The sequence below is a fragment of the Lonchura striata genome, chromosome 5 (assembly GCF_050655825.1).
Source record: "Lonchura striata isolate lonStrDom1 chromosome 5, ASM5065582v1, whole genome shotgun sequence".
In the NCBI taxonomy this organism is placed as follows: Eukaryota; Metazoa; Chordata; class Aves; order Passeriformes; family Estrildidae; genus Lonchura; species Lonchura striata.
The window spans coordinates 33,001,811-33,024,976 of record NC_140707.1 but is presented as its reverse complement, the minus strand read 5'-3'; the positions used below and the strand labels follow the sequence as shown (position 1 = coordinate 33,024,976).

Here is a 23,166-nt window from a genome sequence, read left to right as displayed (position 1 = left end):
TTCTGAGACATTGAGAGCAATCATGTTATTCCAATCACATATAAAAATATATTTGATTAAAAAGCATTTGCTAAGGGAAAATATCCAAGCCACTTATTTTGACATGAGTTTTAAAAGCAGGAGGATGAGCAGTAACTACAGAAGAGACCTATCTTTAGCAGCTATTGCTGCTCTGCTCACCTTAATAATAAATTAACATGGTTTTATTTAGATTTTGCTCTAAAATTAATGAAGTCCTTTTCTTATGATTTTAATTAAAAAACCACATGTTGGTACTTCAAAATGAATCCCACGGTTGAGCTCTGAAAGCAGAAACTGCAGAACACTTAGGACTGAACAGGATTGCCATCAAAAATGTTAGTGAAAGGTCACAGGCTATAACTGCTGAACTGTACAACAGTACTGCAATAAAACTCCAGAAGCAATACTAAAGAAATTTGTTGCTTTCCACACACACAAGCAAGTTGTATAAAAATACAACTAAAGAATATCCAGTTAATTTTTAGTGAAAAATGATCACCAAATGATAGAGCAGGTAAGTAAAAGGAGAAGAAAACTAGGAAGTTTTAATTAGAATTAGCTGGCTGTGCAATACTGATCTGCGAATGTTTGCTAGGTCTGTATTTAGTTCAAGAGAAATACACAATCACTGTGCTTTCAGCCACAGACGACTCAGCTCCAGAACAGTAACACCAGTGGACCCCCAGTGCCTTTTACAGTTGTAACACACTGGATAAACCACCAAAAAGATCTATCTACTAATCCACATATCACCACAGATTCTGTTCTGGATAACAAGAGACAGATTGCACTAAGTTCCCACTCTTATGAAGCTAAGTATCCATATGGGTACCAGAAAAGAATGAGGAGTGTAGTACCCAAATTCTGAACTAAGCTTTTAATGTGTTTTCTCTCTACACATAAACACTGATGGTTAATTTTTAGTTTTTTCCTTTAATATAAATCCTCCTTCAAAAAGTCAGAATTTACAAGACAAAAATAAACATTTTCAAAGGACAGGACAAACTGCTGTTTGAAAAAGTGAAGTATTGAAAACAAATAATGAAAAGCAAAATGAAGTATTTTAAAAGCTGACTTTCCTAAATTCCTCCCTTTGAAAGCAAGCGGCTCTTCTTCGAAGACGATGAGAGGTGTGTTCAAAAAGGAATAGTAAAAGAAAACACTACATTAAAAGCTTTCATTTGATGCATAGAAAAAACCAGGATGATAATTTATGCCATGAAAATTTAGACCAAAGCACACAAAATGAAACATACAGAAGTTTTTTCTTTTTTAGTATTTATTCCAACAAGAGTTTTCCAGTTAAGAGGTTTATATGGTAAAACTCTTCTCACTTGTAGGAAGTTTTAGAATCTGATTTGTAACAAAAAAGCTGCCTCTAAATTGGCTTAGCTATAGCTATAAAGGTTATCTATTTGTCTTATCACAGCAGTTCTGATTAAACCTTTGAAAATATACAAATGCCAACAATACATAACTGGATTTCTTGAACTGGATTTCTTGATCATATTGAGAGAAATATCTCACCACTGCATAACAGACCAGTCCCTGATGAACGGTACAAAAATTCTCCTTATGAAATATAAAGAACAGATAAATAAAACATGGGAAAAATTAAAGAGAAAGACAAACCTATTTAAAATAGAATATAATGCAGTTTAATAAGGGACATGCACACAAAACATCCTGAAGAATTCAGTAGGCAACTCTATAACAGAGTAGAAAATATCAATCTTCCTCCCAGCATCACAGAGGAGAAAATCAGAGACTGATTACCTAAAGCCTTCATTCTCCACCCACTAAAATAGGAAATGATTTTTTTCATGATGCACATCTAGAAGCAGAAACTTACTCTGTGATGCCAGGAATAGGGCATAAGACACAGAAACATCTAAATATCTATATGCAAAACCCCCCAATCTTGTCAGTGAATAAAATACTAGAAAATGTCTCTTTCAGAAGACCCTGTTTCTATGTATAGAGCAGGAAGGTTAAGTAGTCCTCCAGTCTGAATTTCAGTCTGTGCCTCAAGGGTAATGTTTTTTCTGCTTGTTTGTTTTGGGGAAAGAGATAGAAAACCCAAAAGAAATAAACACATAAAAGTTCTGAAGACAAAGGCTTGTCCTCAGTGACTTCTCCCTGGGCCAGATTTTTTTACTGTAGGGAAGAAATTAGTTACTTATTAATTTCTTAATAAATACCTCCAATATAAGGCTTGCTGTGAATATTAAATGACTAATATTTACATCCTTGTACACAACACAATTCCGAAATCTGTTGATGATTAAGCAAAAGACAATTCTTAGTTTAAATATCACTAGCATAAGCAAAGCCTACCTAGAGTGGCTTTTTTTTTGAGCTTTCTAATCTTTCCTCTTTTCCACATATCTGTTATGCTAAGCATCACATATTTTGTAGAACCTGTTAGAACCTAAGTATCTATGAACTCAAGTCTAAAAAGGACTTTAAGTACAACAGTACCCTTCTACTGAGAAATGGCATCAGATACTTGAACTCTACAAGAGTTAGGAACTCCACTATGGGTTACTGTTAGCTTCCCACTTCTCTGAATGCACGGGGTTGAAACTCCAAAGCCAAGGAAATGCTTTATGTGTGTGTCTTGATAACCACTTTGTAAGGTTTGCACCATATACTGGAATTTAAACAATATAGTACAGGGACCCGATTACATGTTTTTTGTATTCTGAAAAACTATTTTGATAGGCTGTATTTATGTTTATCTGTGTCTCTCTTCACTCGGTTATACTGCTCAGCAAGAGCAGATTCATAGTCAGACTTGATCCATAACAATTTATAGATTTGTTTGGCACAGATACCCAATAACTGCACATTAAAGCAAAGATACTGACACCCAAACAGCATACCAGTGTTAACTGGTCAGGTAGGCCTGTCCCTTACTGATCTAAGACAGTGCTTACTAATCTTTTAAGTGCTTGACAGTTTGCCTGATGGGGCATATTCTACACAGATCCATTAAAAAGCAGAACTGTTGCTGTAAATAGGATAGAAAAAAAAATCCTGGTGTTGATGGTTTTGATGATCAAGATTAGCCTTAAGTAAGGAATGCCTGCAGAAGGTTATGTTTGACAAGAATACTGCCAACCACTCTAAATTAGAATTCAACAAGAAAACTCTCTCCTCACACTGCCAGAACAGTACAAAGCCATAGAATAGTCACTGCAGAAAGACTAACAATTTTTGCAAGAATGCCCCTTCTCCCCAAAATTGTTACATTCAGGAAGTTTCAATCTCTTCCTCTAGGGAAATTCTGAACTGTCCTGGTTTCAGTCTCTAGTAGCCAGAACAGATCATAGATTTAAAGCTTTGAGGACAGTCAGAGCACAACACAAACTCCCATGAACCAGGCAACCAACCTTAAAAGGAAAAAACAAATCAATAAAGCAGACAGATCAGGGGTAGTTAAGTGCCTGGCACTCCATGGCTCAGCGTGCAGTGCTCATTTTAATCTGAGCACATGGCATTGCATGCTGCTTCCAGACAACCTCCACATGACTCATTACAGGCTGAGGCCACACATTACCACTTTACAAGTTCTCAGATTTAGGCCAAGTGAATACAGCCTTCAAGGTCTAGGCCAACTGCTAATGACACTAAACTACACATTGTCACTTTCCCATATGTGCTTCTTTTCTATTCCAAACATGCTTTAACCAACTCACTAGTTCAGTGTGTACAGCTCAACTATGAACATGTTTGTGAAACTACATCTCCCTGCAGATGTAGCTGAGGAATTACTATTCCTCCTAAAAAGGTTGTTGAACATATGCAGTTGTTGGATCTCCTTAAATAGGTCCAGCTCTAGGTGGTGCATCCAATTAAGGTTCAGTAAGAAATTTTAGCAGCTACATGTAAGTAACTGCCACTGGCAAAGACAGCCTCTCAAACAGAGGGGAAGACACAGTCACAAATTTCTCATTTTCTCTACATTCTTGTCACAGAAAAGCACCACACTGCAGAGAAATGGTAATACATCTGATAACTGAAGGTATCAGCTTTAGGAAACTTAGTTGGAGAGGCAATCTTTTCCCTTTGAGCAATGCCTGATGTTTTTCCTCCTCCTACACGAATATATAGCTATTGCTCAAGTAAAGGAAAGATCCAGGTAACATACGAATAGTCTTTAGCACTGTAAAGGCAGATAAAAATGGGAAATGTCGTATTATATTTAGTTTAATACTGTACTGCTTTTTCCTCATACTGAATGGTTTTGCATCAGTAAACTCTCACTCAATTCTCTTACAGTTCTAAATTCCTTTCCACAGTGCAATTGTCAATTCCTCAGTTACTCCAGCAGCTGAGGCCATGATTCTCTCCTCTTTCTTCTGCTAGCCAATAGCCTTCTAATCTTGGGAAAAGACAGAATGGATATAGAACTCTAAACAGAGCATGATGCAAAGTGAGACTGATGACTATTGGGAGAAGCTGTCAGGTACACTACCATGCAGGAAATAATCAGGCCATGTGTAGGATGCAAGACATACTCTGTGTGATGAAAGAAGACGCAGAACAAACTCACTCATTAGCATATTTAACGCATGCAAAAGAGAATGACATTTGAGCAACACAGATATACTTAAGGAATCATGCATTGTTTACAGAAACCTTTAAGATTCTCAGTGGCTTTCCAGCAAGCAGCAGCTTGGAAGCAATGTGCATAAGCAGTGGGTACACCGCCTTTGGATACTGGTGTAGCTAAAAATGCCATATGTAACATAGTAACACATTCCTTCACTTTTCAATTTAAGAATCTCTTATCTATATATCTTTTATATAGTTTTGACAAGAAAAATACATTGAAAGAAAGACAGGTTCCAATGAGCTTGGCACAGCAGTATTACGGCAAGGTCATTCACTTTCAACTTCCTTCAGCCAATCAAGAGATACTAAATGAAGACTTTTCAGGGACAAGTATGATTTATAAATCAGGCTCCAAGGAGTGAAAAGTACCAAGAAGCTTGCATCTGGTCGACTATCTTCAAGATCACGTCAATATTCTTAATATTCTAAGATTACTGCAGCAAAAGTGGACTGTGGGAACGGCTTCTTCCCTTACTGGGCTAGTGGTGCAGAAACAGTAGCACAAACCCAAAATAACTGGGTCACAGAATTCTTACAAAGCACATTCTCACATGCATTTCTCCAAGATCTTCCACTCAGAAGCACATCTGATATTTCCCAACACCGTCACTCCCCAGGGATGCTGGTTTCCACCAGGGCAAAACGCAGACATCATTCACCATACCACCTACCTGCCTGTATTCTGCAAGATGTTTTCACTATACACAAGTACAATTTAACCTTCTCTTACTCCTTTAGCACTAAAGAGCCCAAATATGGGCACCCACCAGATCTTTCAGATGGACGGTCACTGTACGATCTTCAATGACAGAGATGCAGCTTGATTTTCAGATTCCAGGTGGAACTTGCAGGGTGAACAACAGGCACATGAGTGCACTCCTGTGCATGTATGGGGCACCAATAAATAACTTTTTAACTTCAAAGGACAACAATGATCTGTTTAGAACTGCCTCTGTTTGACAAAGAACCCACTTTGTCCATGATACTGCTAAATGACCAAGGCAAATTATTGCCCTGATGTGCTTCTGAGAGCTCTGACAAGCTATTCATGTGCTTCACAGAATTCTGCTTGTTGTTTAAAAACTCTGCTGGTGTTGACTCTTTTGTTCATAAAGATGAACTTTACCATAAGGCAAGAGAGAGAGTAAAAGCAACAGAGAAACAAATGGTCACAGATCCCACCCCTTTTGCAAACTCTAAGATAAATAAGAGTACTAATACATGCAGTATTTTCAATAAGGTTCAGGAGCACTTATGAATTTTGCCTTCCAATATGCAAAACAAGGTGAGAAAAGCTGAATTTTAAACATACAGAAGTACTCAGTTCAGAATCCCATATAATTGGTGTGGGAATCCAGAGCTTCCCTCTGGCTGCCCTGGAAAGCCTTGGACCCTGGCAGGGTGTCAGGAATCCCCCTGGACAGAGCCCCCAGAGACAGTGTCTCTGATCTCTGTCCATGGAAAAGAGTTTTCAATCTTATAGGATGAATTACAAGCTCTGAGTGTTTGATATAAGTACTAATTAAGCGTGGCACAGGTGTAAAAGTAAAATTTTAGGTTTCTAGGTTAGGGTTCAAAGGGGACAAGATGGAGAAAATTGGGTGTGTCTTGTCCTTTTTCTTCTTCTTCATGCCCTCCCTGTTTCACTGTAGTGTTGGCATTTTTCTATTGGTTTAGGTTGGGGACACACTTTTCAACATAGACGATAGATATTGGCACATTATTGTAAATACAGCACAGGGAGTTTCTGGTATTTAATGTTTGTAACATCCCACTGAGGGCAGAGCCCCACATGCTGCCCTGCAGGACAGAGCTGCGGCAGGGCAGCAGAACATGGTAGAGATAAACAGAATAAACAACCTTGAAACCAGCACAGACGAATTATGGTTTCTTCTTTGGCAACGGGGCAGAAAGACAGAGACTTTCTACAATCTCGGAATCATCAATACCACAGATTCCGACAAATTGGTACAATTTCTGGCTTTTTGCTTCAACTAAAACACAATTAAATTCTGAGCTAAGCTCAATACCCCTTGCTCCAAGAGTAAACATCTTAGGGGATGTTTGTTCCATTAACATTAATGTAACACCATTAACACTGTAAGAGATAAACATTCATTGGACAAACAGATACAGCAGCTTGAGAAGGAGGAAACTACTTTTACAATAAAAATGTCTAAAAGGACCTCATTCTATAGGAAATTTAAAACAAAAATTTAGCTGTCTGTTGCTGGGACTACCAAGTCAGTCATAACTAGTAGGGAATAACGGAGTTAAGTGAAAGGTGCACTTAAAAATGCAAAGTATTTCACATCCCTGTGTTTTAACATGCTATTGAAAAGAAAGTGACGCCATGCTTTTGCTTAATGTTTGTGTATCTCAAATCACTAAAGGGACTAGAGGCGATTGCAGCTGGCAAACTAGTGTCAGAGGTTTGCTTAAACTGTTGATTTAAGGAAGCTATTTAATCTGTCAAAAGCTTACTGTTAAGAGTTTCAAATTGAGATTCTCCTTTCAGGTCAACCTCTCTAATTGGGTCAGTTTGCTTAAAGGTATAAGCTTTTTAACTTACACTTGTAAGAATCTAAGGGCTGAGGAATAAAGGGAAATTCATACACATATAATCTGAAACACCTTTCCTGTGTTTTATTTTAAGGGGAAATGGAATAAACCATTATTGGTTATAATAATAACCAATAAATGGAAATTGAATAAACCAAGAGTTTTGATTTCACATGGCACAGAGTACTGGTACCACAAGAGGGCACTAAAGCCATAGCTAAAGCAGATCCGCATTACAGAACTTACACTGAGGAAAGAAGATGAACAGCTCTCACAAACACTCTACACACAAGGATTCAGGTTTCTTGGTGGCGTGCACATACATTCATAATGAATTCACACTCCCTCGACTTTGTATAGAGCAGCACAAGGCCTTTTGTAAAAGCACTATCCTGCCAAAGATGAAAGACAGTGAGACTTGAAGCTTGAAACAAGGCATGTTTCATGTTTTGAATAGCATCAATATATTAATAAGATTTTGAATTTTGTTCTTGTCTAAAAGAATGTGAAGTGCATGAGCTCATAACCAAGTGGAATTTTGAGTCAGAGATAAATGCTCAGTCTGATAAAAATATTTTGAGTACAAATGATTATTGTTTGCCCAGGCAACAATTCTGTTTACACATAGAAAGGAAAGTCTTATCTAACACCAACTAACAAATCAGTATGTTTCAATGGCCAGCTGACCATCACAATAAAAATACGGTTCTCGTATTCTGTAACCTTTTTAATATGGCTTGCCAACATTTGAATGTTTACATCAGCCAATGAAGTACCACAGGAATAACCCCACAGCTGGATAGTCCTATACAGACCTTAATACCTGATAAAAGCTACTTGCAATATTTTAAGCCATAAAGTGTGCAAGACAAATGTCGGCAATGCACCATTCAGTATCAGACAAAAATGACACTGGCTTTCTCTACGAGCTCAATTAGCAGTCCAAATATTTAATTTCTGTACCTTTGAGAGTGTCCCTGTTTTTCTAAGCTTTTTACACTTGTTAACACACATTTCTTGGTTCTGTTACTGGTGGGTCACACATGGGTGCTGAAGTTATCTGTCAAGCAACACCAAGTTTCATAACCTGCTTCAGGAACTGACTCACCAGTAACCTAACAGTTGATGCAGCAACACTGCCAAGTCACCTCTAGAAGGATCACCATAGAATAATGCTCAAGGAATGGAGTCCTCCAACCGTTTTCTCGGGTATTTGGGAATAAGGCAGTGTGTGGGTTTTTGCTGTATACAGCATCTATATTAGATGCAACTGCCTGAACTCCTGCAGCTGTCTAAAATACCTGTCACAGGTGACAGGGCTGGAATAACTTTGGACACTTCACACATATCCTCCATAAGAAAAAAACCCACTAAAAACTAAAAACTTCTGCAGATTTAGAAATTCTTTTACAATGAAAACAAACATTTATATAAACTTGAATACAGGAGGCAAAAGTTAAAAAAGAAGTAAAAAAAAAAAGTGTTGGTCTGAGATATTTAATTCTCATTCTCATGTGTATGAAGAGACTTGGGTTTGAAATATAAATTATCTATACCAGAAGTAAGTTACTAAAAAACAGGACCAGGCAGCAGTATAGAAAGGAAAATAAAAGCAAGCATCAAAAAAATCAGTGTTAGTCTGTCACACTTCCAACGTCCTGTGCTAACAGCAAACGTCCCAACATGCTTGAGAAGATGCCTATTTCACTTATTTGAAATAAACACCAAACACATACTGTAATCAAAAATCAGGCTATGAATTCAGATTTTTGATCCCATATTCCATCTCATGCTAGCATATAACTCCCACTAACCATTTGCTGGATTCTGCCGATGGCTCACGGCAGCAGAGCAAGGAACTCCATGTCTCACTACTGAGCTCAGTTTTCATGAACAGAGGCTTTTGACAGGCGAAGCAAAAACACAGCTACCACATGGGCCTACAACCCAAAGCACAGGAAGCCTACTGCTGTTACTTTCAGAAATACTGAAGGAATGCTCATCAAAACAAAATACTAAACCAGAGAAACATTTGACATTCCAAATTGTTGGTAAATTATTCAGCATAAGATATTGATCTCAAAGGATAAAAATACTTTATGATATGCCACTAAGTGAATAATAACAATCTTTCAACTGTTTTCCTTGGACTGAAGGAGCAACAAAGTTTTAGGATACTTTTAAGTGCAAAATAGGATTTGTGATTGCACATTCTTGAAATCATTCTGGTTTTGGAGACTTTACCTCATTTTCATATAACTGCCAAGGTTCCTCTTGAGTCAGTTGAAGTTTACAGTGGGGGGAAAAAATATTTACCCAAACCTTATGCAAATAAGATAGGTAAATCTACTTTTCAATTTTTATATTTTGAGTTTGGACTTAAACCACAAATCACCATCAAGGCTGAATTAACCAGTACGTTTATTGTAACACTTTGCTCAAGAATGTACAAAGAATATTTACACTATCAGCTTTATATTTTCAGGCTTCTTGCACTAAAACAAAAGATGACCTAAAGGATATTATAAAGAAAAATAAATAGTATTAAGAAAAGTCCTAGAAAAAGGCAAATCATTTAAATACAGAGTAAAATACTTAAATAATGGAATACTGAAATTTAATGAGCACATTAACATGCTAAGGCATATTCTGCTCCTTCTTGATTTAGTAGCTTCACAAATTCCTTATTGACCAAATCCCTACTCCAATGTACCAGGTGAATATATTCATGCTCACTTTACTAACCAGTGGCCAAGCAGGCAAAAAAAGGCAAAGATAACACTTTTCTCGTAAGCACTTTTGGGATGGGTTTTCCCTCACATTCAAGAAACACAAACTTCCTAAAAAGCATATGCTGTAACAGATGACCTCAGAATGAACATCCTGGATCAGGAACCATTGCAAACAGAAGCCAAGAATTAACTGAACTACATTGTGACAAGTCGAAGGAAGAAATTCATATAAAACAAAAGATATCATAGATAATTTTGGAGTTCAGATAAGCTGCTTGTTACCATTTCTGTTCTGTGAACAGACTTTTAAATTGCTTTCTGCTTAACTTCAAAATAAAGTAGCAATGACTAAGGTTTGACTGAAATAACTTTAACCTTGTGAATTAAAGACTTTCAAAATACCTCGATTAAAAGTAAACAAACATTGTTTTGTTTTTCTTTTTAGAAGAGTGTGTCTCTTGTGCAAGTTCCATTATTGCTTACAGTATCTCCTAGGAAATTTCTAAGAAGGGCAATCTGAAGCTAATAGATTGATTGTGAGGTACCAGCATAGGAGCTGACATTATGGATATCAGCAAGAGATCCATCAGCTGGGCTGCTACACCACTCACTACAGCCCACTCAGCCAAACAGCATTCATTTCTCTGCACAGCTGATGGGCTCTCAATCACAGAAAATGCACAAGGCCATGTAAAGTATTATGATTTTAATGGCATAGTCCTGGAATTTCACCTACAATGGCATCATCCATATTTTACTTGGCGATAGGATGGCCTCTAGTCTGTGTTTAGACAGCACAATTCTAGATGCTAAATTAGAGGAGGTTTCTCCATGTCTCTCCACTGGAGAGGGAATTTCAAAAACTCTCAAAGGAAGTCCTAGCAATGCTAAAAATCACAAGCATTTCTCTGGTGAGGTTTACATTTCAAAATAAAGAAAATATTAAATGGAAAGACACCTTAGTAACAATTTGAGACAGGAGGGATTTGAAACTATATTAATAGATTGTCTTCAAGATTGCTCATGAGTATCATATTGGCCATATTCAAGTACAGACATAGTACTGAAAATATTCAGTAGGATTGAATAAAATTAATGAATTAATGAATATATTCTTTTTAAAATCTAAGCAGCCATTAATGACAATAAATCTTTCTGTTGAAAATATTTAGCAGGTTTTTGGGGGAGAGATTCTAAGTAATTCTTAGCTATTTTTGGAGTGTTAAGAGCAATGATTGCAGGTCTCATACAAATAATATAATGCTGACACAAGACTGTCTATTCCTTGACAACTGAACTCTAGAAAATGACAACCAAAGTACTGAACACACTGAAAGAATATGAATGAAAACTAAGCTGTTCTTCATCAAATTCTTCAGCTGACTGCAAAACCTGAAGGGCTGTACAAAGGGGTTGTTGAGCAGCCTAGCAGTAGACATGCACTTCTATAAATACTGAATCCAGCATTCCTGATTTACCAATAAGATACTGGTGGTGCTGTTAAGGTATTACTGACAGTCAAGAAGTAATCTGCACTCAGTGGAAGCCCTCTAGATATTCAAGAGGTCATCCTCAAGCAATTATTTAATGGACTGTAACTTTTCTATTAAAAGCAACATCTCAACCTTGATCCTTAAAGCTAGAAAGCACTGTGAAGCAAAATGGTGGAAACTTGGGAAAAAAATCTTCCACACCAAGGCAAATAGACATTATTTGACTTGTGGTCCACCTTTCAGCAGTTGCTTACCACTGCATACAGAGGAGGTGATGTTGTACAGGAAAGGATAAAACTGCAAACAGCGGATCATCTTCAGGCTGCTTTCACACTCCAAGCACTTGGCTGTCAAATCCAGAGCGTGTCTGAAGGCCTGCAGTGCTCCGCTAATGTTGTTCTGAGCCAGGTACACATTTCCCAGGCTCAGAAAAGTCAGGGGCTGTGAACACAAAAGCAACACACTGCAGCATAAGTACATTCACTGTTTTAAGACTGAAGCCAACTAGGAAATACCCCTGTCAAATTTGGTATTTGTCAAATACCCTCCCAAATTTGGTGGGAAAGAATTTAGAAAACTTCCTAAACAGGCGCTGCCTATTCTTACAATGGAGAACTAAAATCGTGATTCATTGGTGGCAACCAAAAGCTGTTTTGCCATAGGGTTGTGTTAGGAGTTCCATCTTTGCACAGTAAAAAAACAGCTGTTAAATACACACAGACTGAAATGAAACATTCAATACTTACTTATAACCATCAGAAACATAATGCTTTCTGCAGAGAATGCCAAAGGACTAAACTGAAATGTGCAAAGGCAATTTAGAATCATTAAAAGTCCACAAAAAAAAAAAATCACTAGTTTTCCAGCAGGACAGGTGCACTGCATTTGCCAAGAGTGTTCAGATTTACCTTAGCAAAGCTAGGTTACTGAAAACACCAGTGTCACACTAGACTGGAGGTACACATTTATGCCCTTCAATTCTTTGTTAAACAATATTTTGTCTACTGCTTTTGGCTCCTCTCCGTAAAATAAATACTTTTTTGAAAAGTAAAGATTATAAACACCTTTTTCACTGATAGAACTCAACACTTTAATACAGCACACAGTAAAGCATTACATTTATTGGTTGACTGAATAGTCTTTCACTTGGACAATGTAATTTGCTGCAATTAACAGTACACTGCTAGACTAATACAGCATTGTAATTTAAGCAGTTGTTTTTCCCACCGAAACAGTTTTTTACATTCATTATCTAAAAATGTGAAGACTGAGAGTAGCTGAAGATTTTTCCAACTCAGCCTGCATTACTATAAAGCATTCAGAAAACTGTTCCATATGAGCAACAGTATTTTTTTTAACAGCTTTTGCTGATGGAGCACATCTTTTATTCCCAGTAGTCGTAATTAATTTTAACTTGTATTTACTTTTCCATTATATTGCAGGAAATACCATTCAAGTACAATGCCTCCTGCTAGTTTTTCTGGTACAATATGTATTACAGGACTGAGTACACCTGAAAAAAACACGAGCAGGCATTACTATAATGAGGCAGGATTTGCAATATTTTACAAGAAAACCCCTACTCACACAGCATGGGCCTAAGGATTCCTAGGCTTCTCCCCTCCAAGGCTGTGTTTTCATATGTTCTTATGCACACCATTCCAGCATAGTTCTTTCTGTAATTTCTTTTTGCATTCTTACCTGCCACCCAAATGGACTACATTCCTTTTCAACACTTGAAAATTTGTTTCTGCATGTTACACTGAATAAACTTACTCTGTTTTCAGCTTTATTATGTGCTAGGTGACTGATGGCCTGCCAGGTTTAAGCACTGTTAATCTAACTAGAGAGGTAGAAGCACAGGAAAGAAGTCACTTAAGCTTCTTACTGTAGTGTCTGTGATGTGAGACCAAAACTATCTACTAGAAAAAAAAGGTATTCCCTGCTATGATATTCCCTCCCCCTTTCTTTTCACAACTGTTCTGGCCAGGTCAGGAGCTCAAATAGCTTATACAGAAACTGCCTATATGACATAGGTGACAACCTACAGAATGGTTTATCATGTCACTGTTCAGAAATACAAAAACCTGGTCTGAATCTATGGTCAGAAGTAAAGCCACCAAACAACTAGAACACATTTTCCTTTATGTATATAGACAAAACCTAGGGACAAATAAAACTGTACAGATAAAATCAAGTCTCACAGAAAGATGTCAATAAAGATCTTGGTAGCATACACACTACCTTAAGGGTTTTAAGAATGAAGATACAATGCTGACAGCTTGACAGATCTCTGTTTTAGGTTAAAATCTTGCCAAACACCAGGATTAAATTCCCTGGCAGCACTGCTGATAATACAGGTTTTGGGAGGCTAGAAGCCTGTCACTGATTTACAGGAACTTCTCTAGATGTTTATACTCTCAATGGTCAGCATCACCCCTGGTGCAGACAAGATTTTACATAGAAATGAACATCCATTGCAAATCACCAGCTGGAAGATGAACTGCATGTGCAGGTAAACACAAGTAACATGTACTTAGAAAATAATGAGGGAAAACACATTCACTGCTAGGCAAACACAAACTCCATCAACTTACCTCAGAGGCATTTATGGCCAAAGCCTTCAGCAGGAGCCTGCTGGCATCCGAATGAAGACCATAATGAAATAAGAGGTTAGCAAGGTTGACCAGAGGGATGTCCTGATACTCATGTGGAGCCAAATTGTATGCTTTTTGCAAACAGGTGATAGCAAAGGTGCTATTTCCAACTGCACGCCAGTACAATCCAGCTTCATTAAGCACAAGCCATAGAGGATCTTCTGGCTATAGGAGAGTCAGGGAAAAGGATAAAAACACCCACAAAGAGGTGTCTCAGGAGGACAGAAATGCCTGCTCTTTAATAAGAAGCAAACAGAACTCACTCTTGCATACTACATTGTTAACTGGATACAAATTAGATTTTGCTGTGACTGTTAGCAGATTATTCAATCTGCTCCATTCCACTCAAATGGACAATGATTTACAGGCTGAACTGCAATTTAGTAGCAGCTGTTGCTCACACTCTACTCATGTGAATGCTTTGTATCATGAGCAAAAATCCCTTAAAATGTACAAGTGATAATGGTTAGTTCAGTACAGGAAGCAACACTTGTGGGCCGCTTTAGAGACTTAAAATTATACAAACACAGATCAGTGTAAAATTCTAGAATTTGAAAGTCAGGCAGCTATTAAATTACAGGTAGATGTGCTTCCAGGTCTTTTGTCTAACATTACCTTTCCCTGTCAAATCAAGGTTCAGAGTTGTTTTTTCTTAGATTTAGTTATCTGTCTTATGAAAGTTGACAACTGGCATGCATTAGATACTGTTTAAAGATTATAAAATAGTAAGCAGTAAGTGAGGGCAGGTGAAAGAATGGAGGAAGTGCCAAATACACCTTGAATGTTCCTTCCTCCTCTTTAACCTGTAACATAAAGCATAAAGAAGCACTCAAACTAGAGGAGAAATAACAAAATTTAAAAATATTGCCAAGTTGATGGAGGTAGGTAAAACATCCACTTTCAGATGCACTTTGAAATTATTTAGAAGCATGTTCTAGTTTTTAATATTTTCATTATTCTGTATTACCCAGTTCTACAAAACATTTCCAGTATAAAAGCAACACCTGAAATGGATGTTCAGTCCTACCTACATGTCTGAAGCCCAAATGTATGCCTGAGTAGCAAACATGCAGCTAGGATTAAGGAAGCAAAACAGTGATACTGTGCTGAGTTAGTAAGAACATTTTTGTTCCAGGTTTTAAAAAATCCCTCCCACAGAAGGGTTCTAGATGAACTGGAAGATATCAAAACGATACAATATTCTTTGTTTGGAGTACCTTACATAATCTGTGATTTCAAGATTATTAATGAGCCCTGTTTTGCAATGCACATACACAACATTCCAAACTCCTCACTGAATTATTCTCCATTCACAGGTCTCAAGGACCTCCCTAGCTAAATCCACAGAAAGCTATTAGCATTTTGTCTTTCCCACCAACTGTGGCATTCCTGCTCTAAGCAGTTTATCATTAGCAGAACAGGTAAAACACTAGACTGTTCTTACATCAGCAGGCAGAAAAGTTCAGGCTTTTAACATAACAGCAACAGAATACTACAGTTAAAAACAAAATATTCATGCACTCCACAGTAAGACATTAGACATGTATAGGACTGTTCTGAACAACATAATAATAGGAATCAACTCTTACTGCTCATTTTTTCTCCTGGTTAAGACAGATGCACATAGTAAATGGTACTGATTTTAGACTAAAAAACTATCTGTATATAATACCTTGACAAAACTTCTACAAGAAAGTTAAACTGAGAAATATCAGCTTGACATATCAAAAAGAGTCAACATCGCTCTCAATCCTTCCTGTCATTTGCCTCTCAAAGGCCCCACGCAAGATGGAGGTGGCATTCCACAGGGTTCTATACAGAGGTAGATTCTTTGCCCCAGAGTGCCAATTATCCTGACAGAAGATTGACAGAGGTTGGTTTCCTTGGAGGGACAGCAGGGGGAAAAGCAGAGTAGTGGGAAGGAGGAGGAAAAGCACAAGGCAGGCATGCAGGCAGGGGCAGCAGACCGAGGAGTAGTTCCAAGCTATTTCTACCAGTTAAGCAAATGGCTGCCAGAATTAGTTAATATATTGCTGCTCCATATCCTCACAACAAGAACAAGCAACTACAGGGCTGTTTGATCCACGTTAAGCTAAATTAGATACTTCTCTATGTATTTCTGCTTTTATAAACATGTAAACATGGCTTTTAAATCTAGTTTTGTCTCAGTTACAGGCAGCAAATAAACTCCTTTCTAGTGCGTCAGTGACTACTTTAGAAGTATAAATACAAATCTCAAGTAAGAATCTCATGGGACAGATTGACATACCTTTTTCATGGCATGATCTAGATACACTCCTATCTTCATCAGTGTAATAGTTTCATTGTTGACACGAGACTGCAACATCTGGAAGACAAAGATTTGTTTTTCCCCAAACTACTAAATACATTTTACAGACAAGATCTACACAGGCCATTCAATACTTGCTTCCTTAAATCTTCTCTTCAGCAAAGGGAAGATAAATATATTGTACTAAAAAGATGTGAACATATAACACTTAAAGCAACCAGTCTCCAGAATGCACTATCAAGTTACCAGCTTGGTAGAATGCGTAGCTCTTGGAAATTAATCACATCAAGTGACTGTTAAGATTTAAAAGAAAGACGTGATTTCAAAGAGCAAATTAAATTTCCCATTTTGTGTGCTTTTGGTCAGCATCTGAAGGAAGTCAGACAAGTTAACCCTTTCTTCATTACTATTAGAAAGAATTTGCCCACATTTTACAGAAGTACTAATTACCTTGAAATATCAAAATCTTTCATGATCTGAATAACACTTTTAAGGCAATAAAAAAGTAGGATTTTAAACCAGAAGAGAACCAACAAGAAAACATCTCTTACTTGTCTTGCTTGATCGTCTGGCATTCTGAATTTCAAATCTAGATTAGTGTCTAGTTCCTTGACCAGTATGTTTAGAGATTCATTATTACGAGCATCAGTAATGGAAGAACAATCTGGTGCCTGTGCTTCTCCATGCTCAACAGTATCTCTTGGGATATTCAGTATTGGCTGGATTCTATCAATAAGGAGAACCAAGACAAATGAACAGCATGTGCTGCATGCCATCATGTAGAAATACAACAATCTGCTAAGCCTCGTACTGCAGACTTCTATGAGACACGAGCTGCAAACATGAAGAATTCAAGGACCCCCTTTCCCTTGAAAAGTAATTTATAAGGTCTTTCCATTTTTTAAGCACAGAATAATAAAAACAATGAATGGTGCAGTAGAGATAACAGAAGGTTCTCATATTATCCTAATAAGGATTCTATGAAGTTTAGGACTAAACAGGTAAGTGATAAAAAAGTTGAATTTTTACACTAGAACTTGATTTCAAAAACATCAAAAGGTAGGCAAATTCTAAGATGAAAACTGTTTTTTTCCAAAGGAAGTTGCTGGATGTTTTTAGATGGGAACCTTGAACACAAGCTGAATACTAGTATCATACTGACTAGGTAGAACAAAGCAGCTTTTTTACTACCACTGTTATAATTTAAGTGACTAGGGTATAACAACGCTGCATTGATCTAGGTAAGTTAGCGACTGCAGTACAGACACACTTATTTTATCCTATATAATAACAAATATTACTGACTCTTCCATTGACTAAAATGATTTCCTATGCCTGTCCCCAAGGAACAAGTTGGAGTTTTCCATTCCAAATCCTTTTTTATTGTTTTCATAGTTTGCTGTCATCATAACTAAAGCTAATAGGATGTATGTAATGTACAAGAGTTAACTGTAGTTATTAAATAGATGCTCACCTCATTCTCTCTCTCAAGGTCTTTTTTTTTGTTAATATAGTTCACAAGACATTCAGTCTTGTGCTTAAATCCTTATTCTGTGTTTAATGTGTTCACCCTGGACTAACAGTCGGGGAAGAATCACCATGAAACTGGATCTGGCTGTAATACTTACAGCAAAGACAACAATCAAGGAAAATGCCTTCCTTCTGTGGAAGGGCCAGAGAAAGAGATTAGAACAGCTCTGTGCTGTTGATTACTAACTGCATCCAGCCTCTTCACAAAGAAAATACTCTTCACTCATAAAATAAAGAGTTACAAATACAGCTTTTAAAAATCAACACTTACCTGAATCCCCTGTTTTCTGGAGGCAAGAAATAAGTTGGCAGTTCTTCTGGGTCAGGAATTCTGGGGAAAGATTTCATGCATTCTGACCGCTGAGGCCAAAGAATATGCTGTTTGTCCTAAGGGGGAAAGGAATTATTTTTAAATATTTTCTCAACATTTTTAATATTCTAATTATCAAGGTAATAAAAGGGATATTAAAGGAGAGTCTGAAGAAAAAAAAGCAAAACTGATATATTTGTAACTATTATTTCTCCATGTTTTTTAATATCAGCAGTTGAAATTTCTATCTTTACTTAGCTATACTGCTTTATTTGCAGCAGATATTTACAGAACAACTCCCTCTGTGCTCCAGTAGTTTCAAAGGATGGGAAACTAGACAGATGCTTATATGTTGAAGAGATTTGGAATGCTACATTCTCCAGTGTTGTCACACATCAAAACTGCGGCCCAAATGCTAAGAAGTTTCACACAAACAAGGAAAGGATTCACGTTCATCCCTCCTCTGTGAAAGGGCAAAGCTTATCCTCTTCACTCACTCTGCTGGGTTCCACACTCCACACTGAAACAACAGAACGAGCCACAGGGGAAGACTGCAAGGACTGGCTGTGAACACTTTGGTTTGCATGAAGATCCAGATTCATGGATGTCATACTAGAAGTTGAAGAGTCTTCACCAAACTAGAAACAACAGAAAGACTAATTTTAATAAAGGAGATGGTACATTCCTTGTTGAATTTCTCCATGGTATTTCTCCTCCCCTCTCCACTTATGTAGTTAAGCCTTACTCATGACCTGAAATGTGGGTAGCAGAAAAAAAAAAAAACAACGCATTTAAACCTCTTGATCCACTCAGACCATCAAAGCGTAATATTCATATTGTAAATAAGCCAACAATGAAAACACAAGTGCAAATCAAAGGAAAAATGCTGAAAGGTACCAGATACTTGTAATAGGTGACAAAATCTATTTATCTAGATTGCACAGCTCGAGATCAAGTCAGAACTGCTAAAACTCATGGCTTTCAGAATTATCTCAATAATCTGAATTTATAATTACTATAATAGGGAAACCAATCAAAGACAATAAGAAGACAACAGCAAAATTAAAAATAATTATTCCTATTTTTTTAAACTACTTAAGGGAAAACTTTGGAACATACTCCACATTGCAAAATAACTGAAATCATAATCCTTATCTGCAGTTCTAACACAACAGAGGTGTTGCTTAGGTGCATGTCATTCTGGATTTTCAGTATTAGTAGCCACCCTGCTTCCAAAACTTCTTTGTACTCTTGTACCAAATTTTCTTGGTGCAATCATAGGAAACTAAGGCTTTGGACTAAAATGAAGTTTTTGAGTTCAAGCAATTCTCTTCTCTAGGTAAAACAAACCCTTTTACAAGAAATCCTCTCTATTTCTACAGTTCACATTCTCTCAGTGTGTATTAGTATCAAAACAAATACACATTAAAATAGCTTGCACTCTGGAAAAGGAAGACTAAGATTTCTCACTATGATTACCACAACCAGAATGTAACCCTTTTGTCAACCCTGAAAACATTGAAACTATATAGCTAATAAAGCAAATGGGATCCAGTTGGAAGCAGTGGTATCAATTCACACACAAACCTGAACATATTCCACATTTTCGAAAATGTCTCCGCGGTGATAACGAACAGGCTGATCCCACTGACAGTGCAAGCTATGCTGCTGGTTGCCCAATCTGCAAATCTGGTGGTTCCCTGCAGAGCAGAAAATATTTTTTTTATACTACAAAAGTGTGGTTTCTTAAAAGAAAAAAGACAGCACACAGTCAACCTCTCTGCCCCCAGTTTGGTCCATCCTTTTTATTTACTCCATCAGCACAGAGGAAACTCCAACCTCAAAAGACTCCAAAAAAAAAAATCTCTGTTCTAAAATATACTGCAAATACCTTGTTTTAATAAGCAAAACACAAGAGCCATTCAGGGCCATCTTAATATATGAAGAAGTTATATCCTGACACTTATCTGAATATGTGCCATATTTCAATGCTTTAATGAGTATGAACACTAAAAAATTGTACCTAATTGAGCTTCTTTTGCCATCTGTGTCTCATGAATGATGTTCCTCAAGATTTGTTCTTCCTGGATGAGCTTGTACTTGTCTAAAACATCTTGTTGCCTAAGGTAATGGTCATGCTGCTTTTGATATTCCTTTAATTCATTTAATGTTCGCTGAAGTGATCTTGGAAATTAAACAGAGAAGATTTACTTTGAATGCTTTTTAGAATATCACCTTTTCCTACACTCTTGCACATTTTTAACTCTAGGCTTCTTTAAGTTTTCATATGTTTAATTCTATTGTATAATCAAAGAAATACAGAAATTTAAAAACAATTCTTCTTGAAATGTAACTGCTGCAACAGAACTACAGAAGTCAGATTATATGCATTGCCACCAGGATATTTTAGTTACCTATGTTGGGCTTCCAATTTTTGCTCAAGTTTTTGCTGACACAGGACAGCATGCTTCCTTTTTACAGCTTGCTCAAACCCTGGTTTGGCCTGTAGAGCATGATCATAACATAGGACTGAGTGGTTGTACTCTCCAAGCATCTGAAGAATGACCAAGAGAGAGAATTAGTCATTGTGCAGATTTTAAAGAAGCCATTAACTTAAATTTTAATTTATGATAACAAGCAGCCTGTCATTCCTGACACTCAAACCACTACATCTATTAAAGAAAGGCTGCAGAAGAATTTTACTGGAATTTATTTCCAGGTGCATATAAAAGCCTTTGCTAATAGACAGACTTTTGAATAAAAGTATCTTGACAGAATCTTAAGCATTAAGCATGAGATGCATGTGGAGCACAAGACACACTGTAAAACAGTAAACCATTGTAAGTCAACCCTAAAAGATTAAGTAATATTTAATTTTCTTTAAGTATTGGAAAATAAAGATTGTATTTACTGCGTATATATTTCCTAAAGTGTAATAGCTGGTAAAGAAGTCACTGTAATCCAGAGCTGCATGAACCACAATAGCTGCATCTGCAGAGAAGTGAGCCCGGTGCAAAATATTTGCCAAATTTACCAGTGCAATGTCTTTATTTTGCCTAAAAGAATAAAAGAAAATAAAAAGGGAAAAAATTACAAACTAACATTAAAGGAAGGTAAGACTGTGTAAGAATCACGCACAAGGATACATTAATTTGCCAGTCACACATTAAAACATATCACTTGCTAGAAAAACATCTCAACTATTTATATGCCTAGTATAGCACATAGAGAACCAAGAACAAGTTACACATATTATTCCTTATTATACCATCTTAGAAACCAAAACCTGTTTACTAACTAGGATAACTAGAAAATAATCTGAGAAGAAATCCTTATTAGCAGTTCTTACCTTGAAGAAAAATGAAGGGCACGCATGGCACATTCTACTACTTGGTATGGCTCATTCTTTATTCGCCAGTAAAAAGAAGCCATGTTATAGAGTACCCAGGAAGAAGAGTTCTGCAGTAAAGAGAAACACATGAACTGTACTAACTAGTAACACATGAACTAAAATGTTAATCAGGGCTTTAATTACTATAGGATGAAAAGCTGAGCATCAACTTTAGTGCTCAGCTGCTCTAAGCTATCCTCTTCTACTGGAAAGCTGCCATTTGGCAAAAGTTGTCAATGTTTAGGAACACTTAACTAGCATACTAATGTGTTAAAGAAACAGAATTTCTACATTTCAGGCAGGTAAAAATACAAAATGAGTTGAAATGAGAGGCGACAGTAGTTTAAGCATCAGCATCATAGCTGGAGTTCAATGAAGGCTCCTAGATTTTGCAGGAAGATACTTAATGAAAACATACATATTTAAGTACTGTTGTTTCTTCTTTGCTTTTCAAGTACCTGTATTTTTTGTTTAAAAACTCTTATTACCTTGACAAAGCAACAAATGTGGCTTGCTAGGCAACATAACTACAAAAATCCTTAAAGATGACAGTAACTATGTATTTACTGGCTTTGCTGACACCTTCTCCTGCTTCTACTTGCCCATCAGAAAATGGTCTGTTTGCCTTTTGAAACTGAACTGTAAACCAAAAATACATGTGCAAAACTGGATCTGCCTGTACGAGGTGTAGCTAAACTTGTGAGACATTTCCAGCACTCTTTTTTGTGCATCCAGCAAGATTACAGTTTCATACCTTCATGAGCCCATCATAAATACGGTGACCGATTTCCTCTATACTTCTTCCCAGTCTCCGTGATAAGTATGTGAAGATTGGATCTTCTTTAGGCAACAGGGGTGCAGAAAGATTAACCCTTTCTTGAACACCCTGAAATAAAAATTGAATACAGGTATTTGCTAACACTTAAGATAAAGAAATAGAAACAAAAACATGACTCCAGGAAAATGTATGGCTTGGTTATTTTACAATCTTATCTTCCTTTCAAGATCTCTGGGAATTGATAGAACAATTTCACCACTGACAGATAAATAATATGTAATATTGCAGATGGGAAAACACTAGAAGTAGCCAAAAGCAGCCTCCACTTGTGAGTTCTACAGGGGAAACACTCAGTTCTGGTAGTTACCAATTTCACTAATGACCACTGAAGCACTTAAATCAGGGTTGTCAGGTTACATTCACACAGTGAAAGTATCCCTACACCTCTCCTCTTTCTTCCTTCCCCAAGCATAGACATGCTCATTTCAAAAATATATCCAGACCCAGGAACAGAGCTAAAAAAACTCCACTTAGTGTTTAGCTGTAAGAAAATCCTTATTTGTTGATGAAAAGATTTGCAATAAAACAAATATCAAGATAAAAGCACTAAAGCTGCATCCGCATCAGAAAATCTGCTCATATAATGTTGTTGACAAAACCAGTTTTCCTACCACTCTTCCACTGTGACATTTTTAAAGCAGCTGAACTTTGTACTAGTAGGGAACAATTATCTCATCTTCTTGGCTAGGGCTTGGCATTCAGATACTAAACAGACATTCAGG

General features: G+C 37.0%; 1 protein-coding gene across 3 annotated transcripts in view; it reads right to left on the bottom strand.

Moving 5' to 3' along the window:
- The window catches only part of TTC17 (tetratricopeptide repeat domain 17), a 55,771-nt gene that overhangs the window by 16,590 nt on the left and 16,015 nt on the right, over positions 1-23,166 (bottom strand). For all 3 annotated transcript variants that reach the window (XM_021533219.4, XM_021533221.4, XM_085580223.1), the window contains exons 5-16: positions 22,361-22,492; positions 21,565-21,674; positions 21,127-21,271; positions 20,630-20,769; positions 20,239-20,399; positions 19,803-19,915; positions 18,713-18,853; positions 18,177-18,292; positions 16,927-17,101; positions 16,355-16,432; positions 14,026-14,250; positions 11,683-11,869 (exon numbers count right to left, since the gene is read on the bottom strand). In XM_021533219.4, the coding sequence (XP_021388894.2) occupies positions 11,683-11,869; positions 14,026-14,250; positions 16,355-16,432; positions 16,927-17,101; positions 18,177-18,292; positions 18,713-18,853; positions 19,803-19,915; positions 20,239-20,399; positions 20,630-20,769; positions 21,127-21,271; positions 21,565-21,674; positions 22,361-22,492 (1,723 nt within the window). The remainder of the gene's footprint in view (positions 1-11,682; positions 11,870-14,025; positions 14,251-16,354; positions 16,433-16,926; positions 17,102-18,176; positions 18,293-18,712; positions 18,854-19,802; positions 19,916-20,238; positions 20,400-20,629; positions 20,770-21,126; positions 21,272-21,564; positions 21,675-22,360; positions 22,493-23,166) is intronic.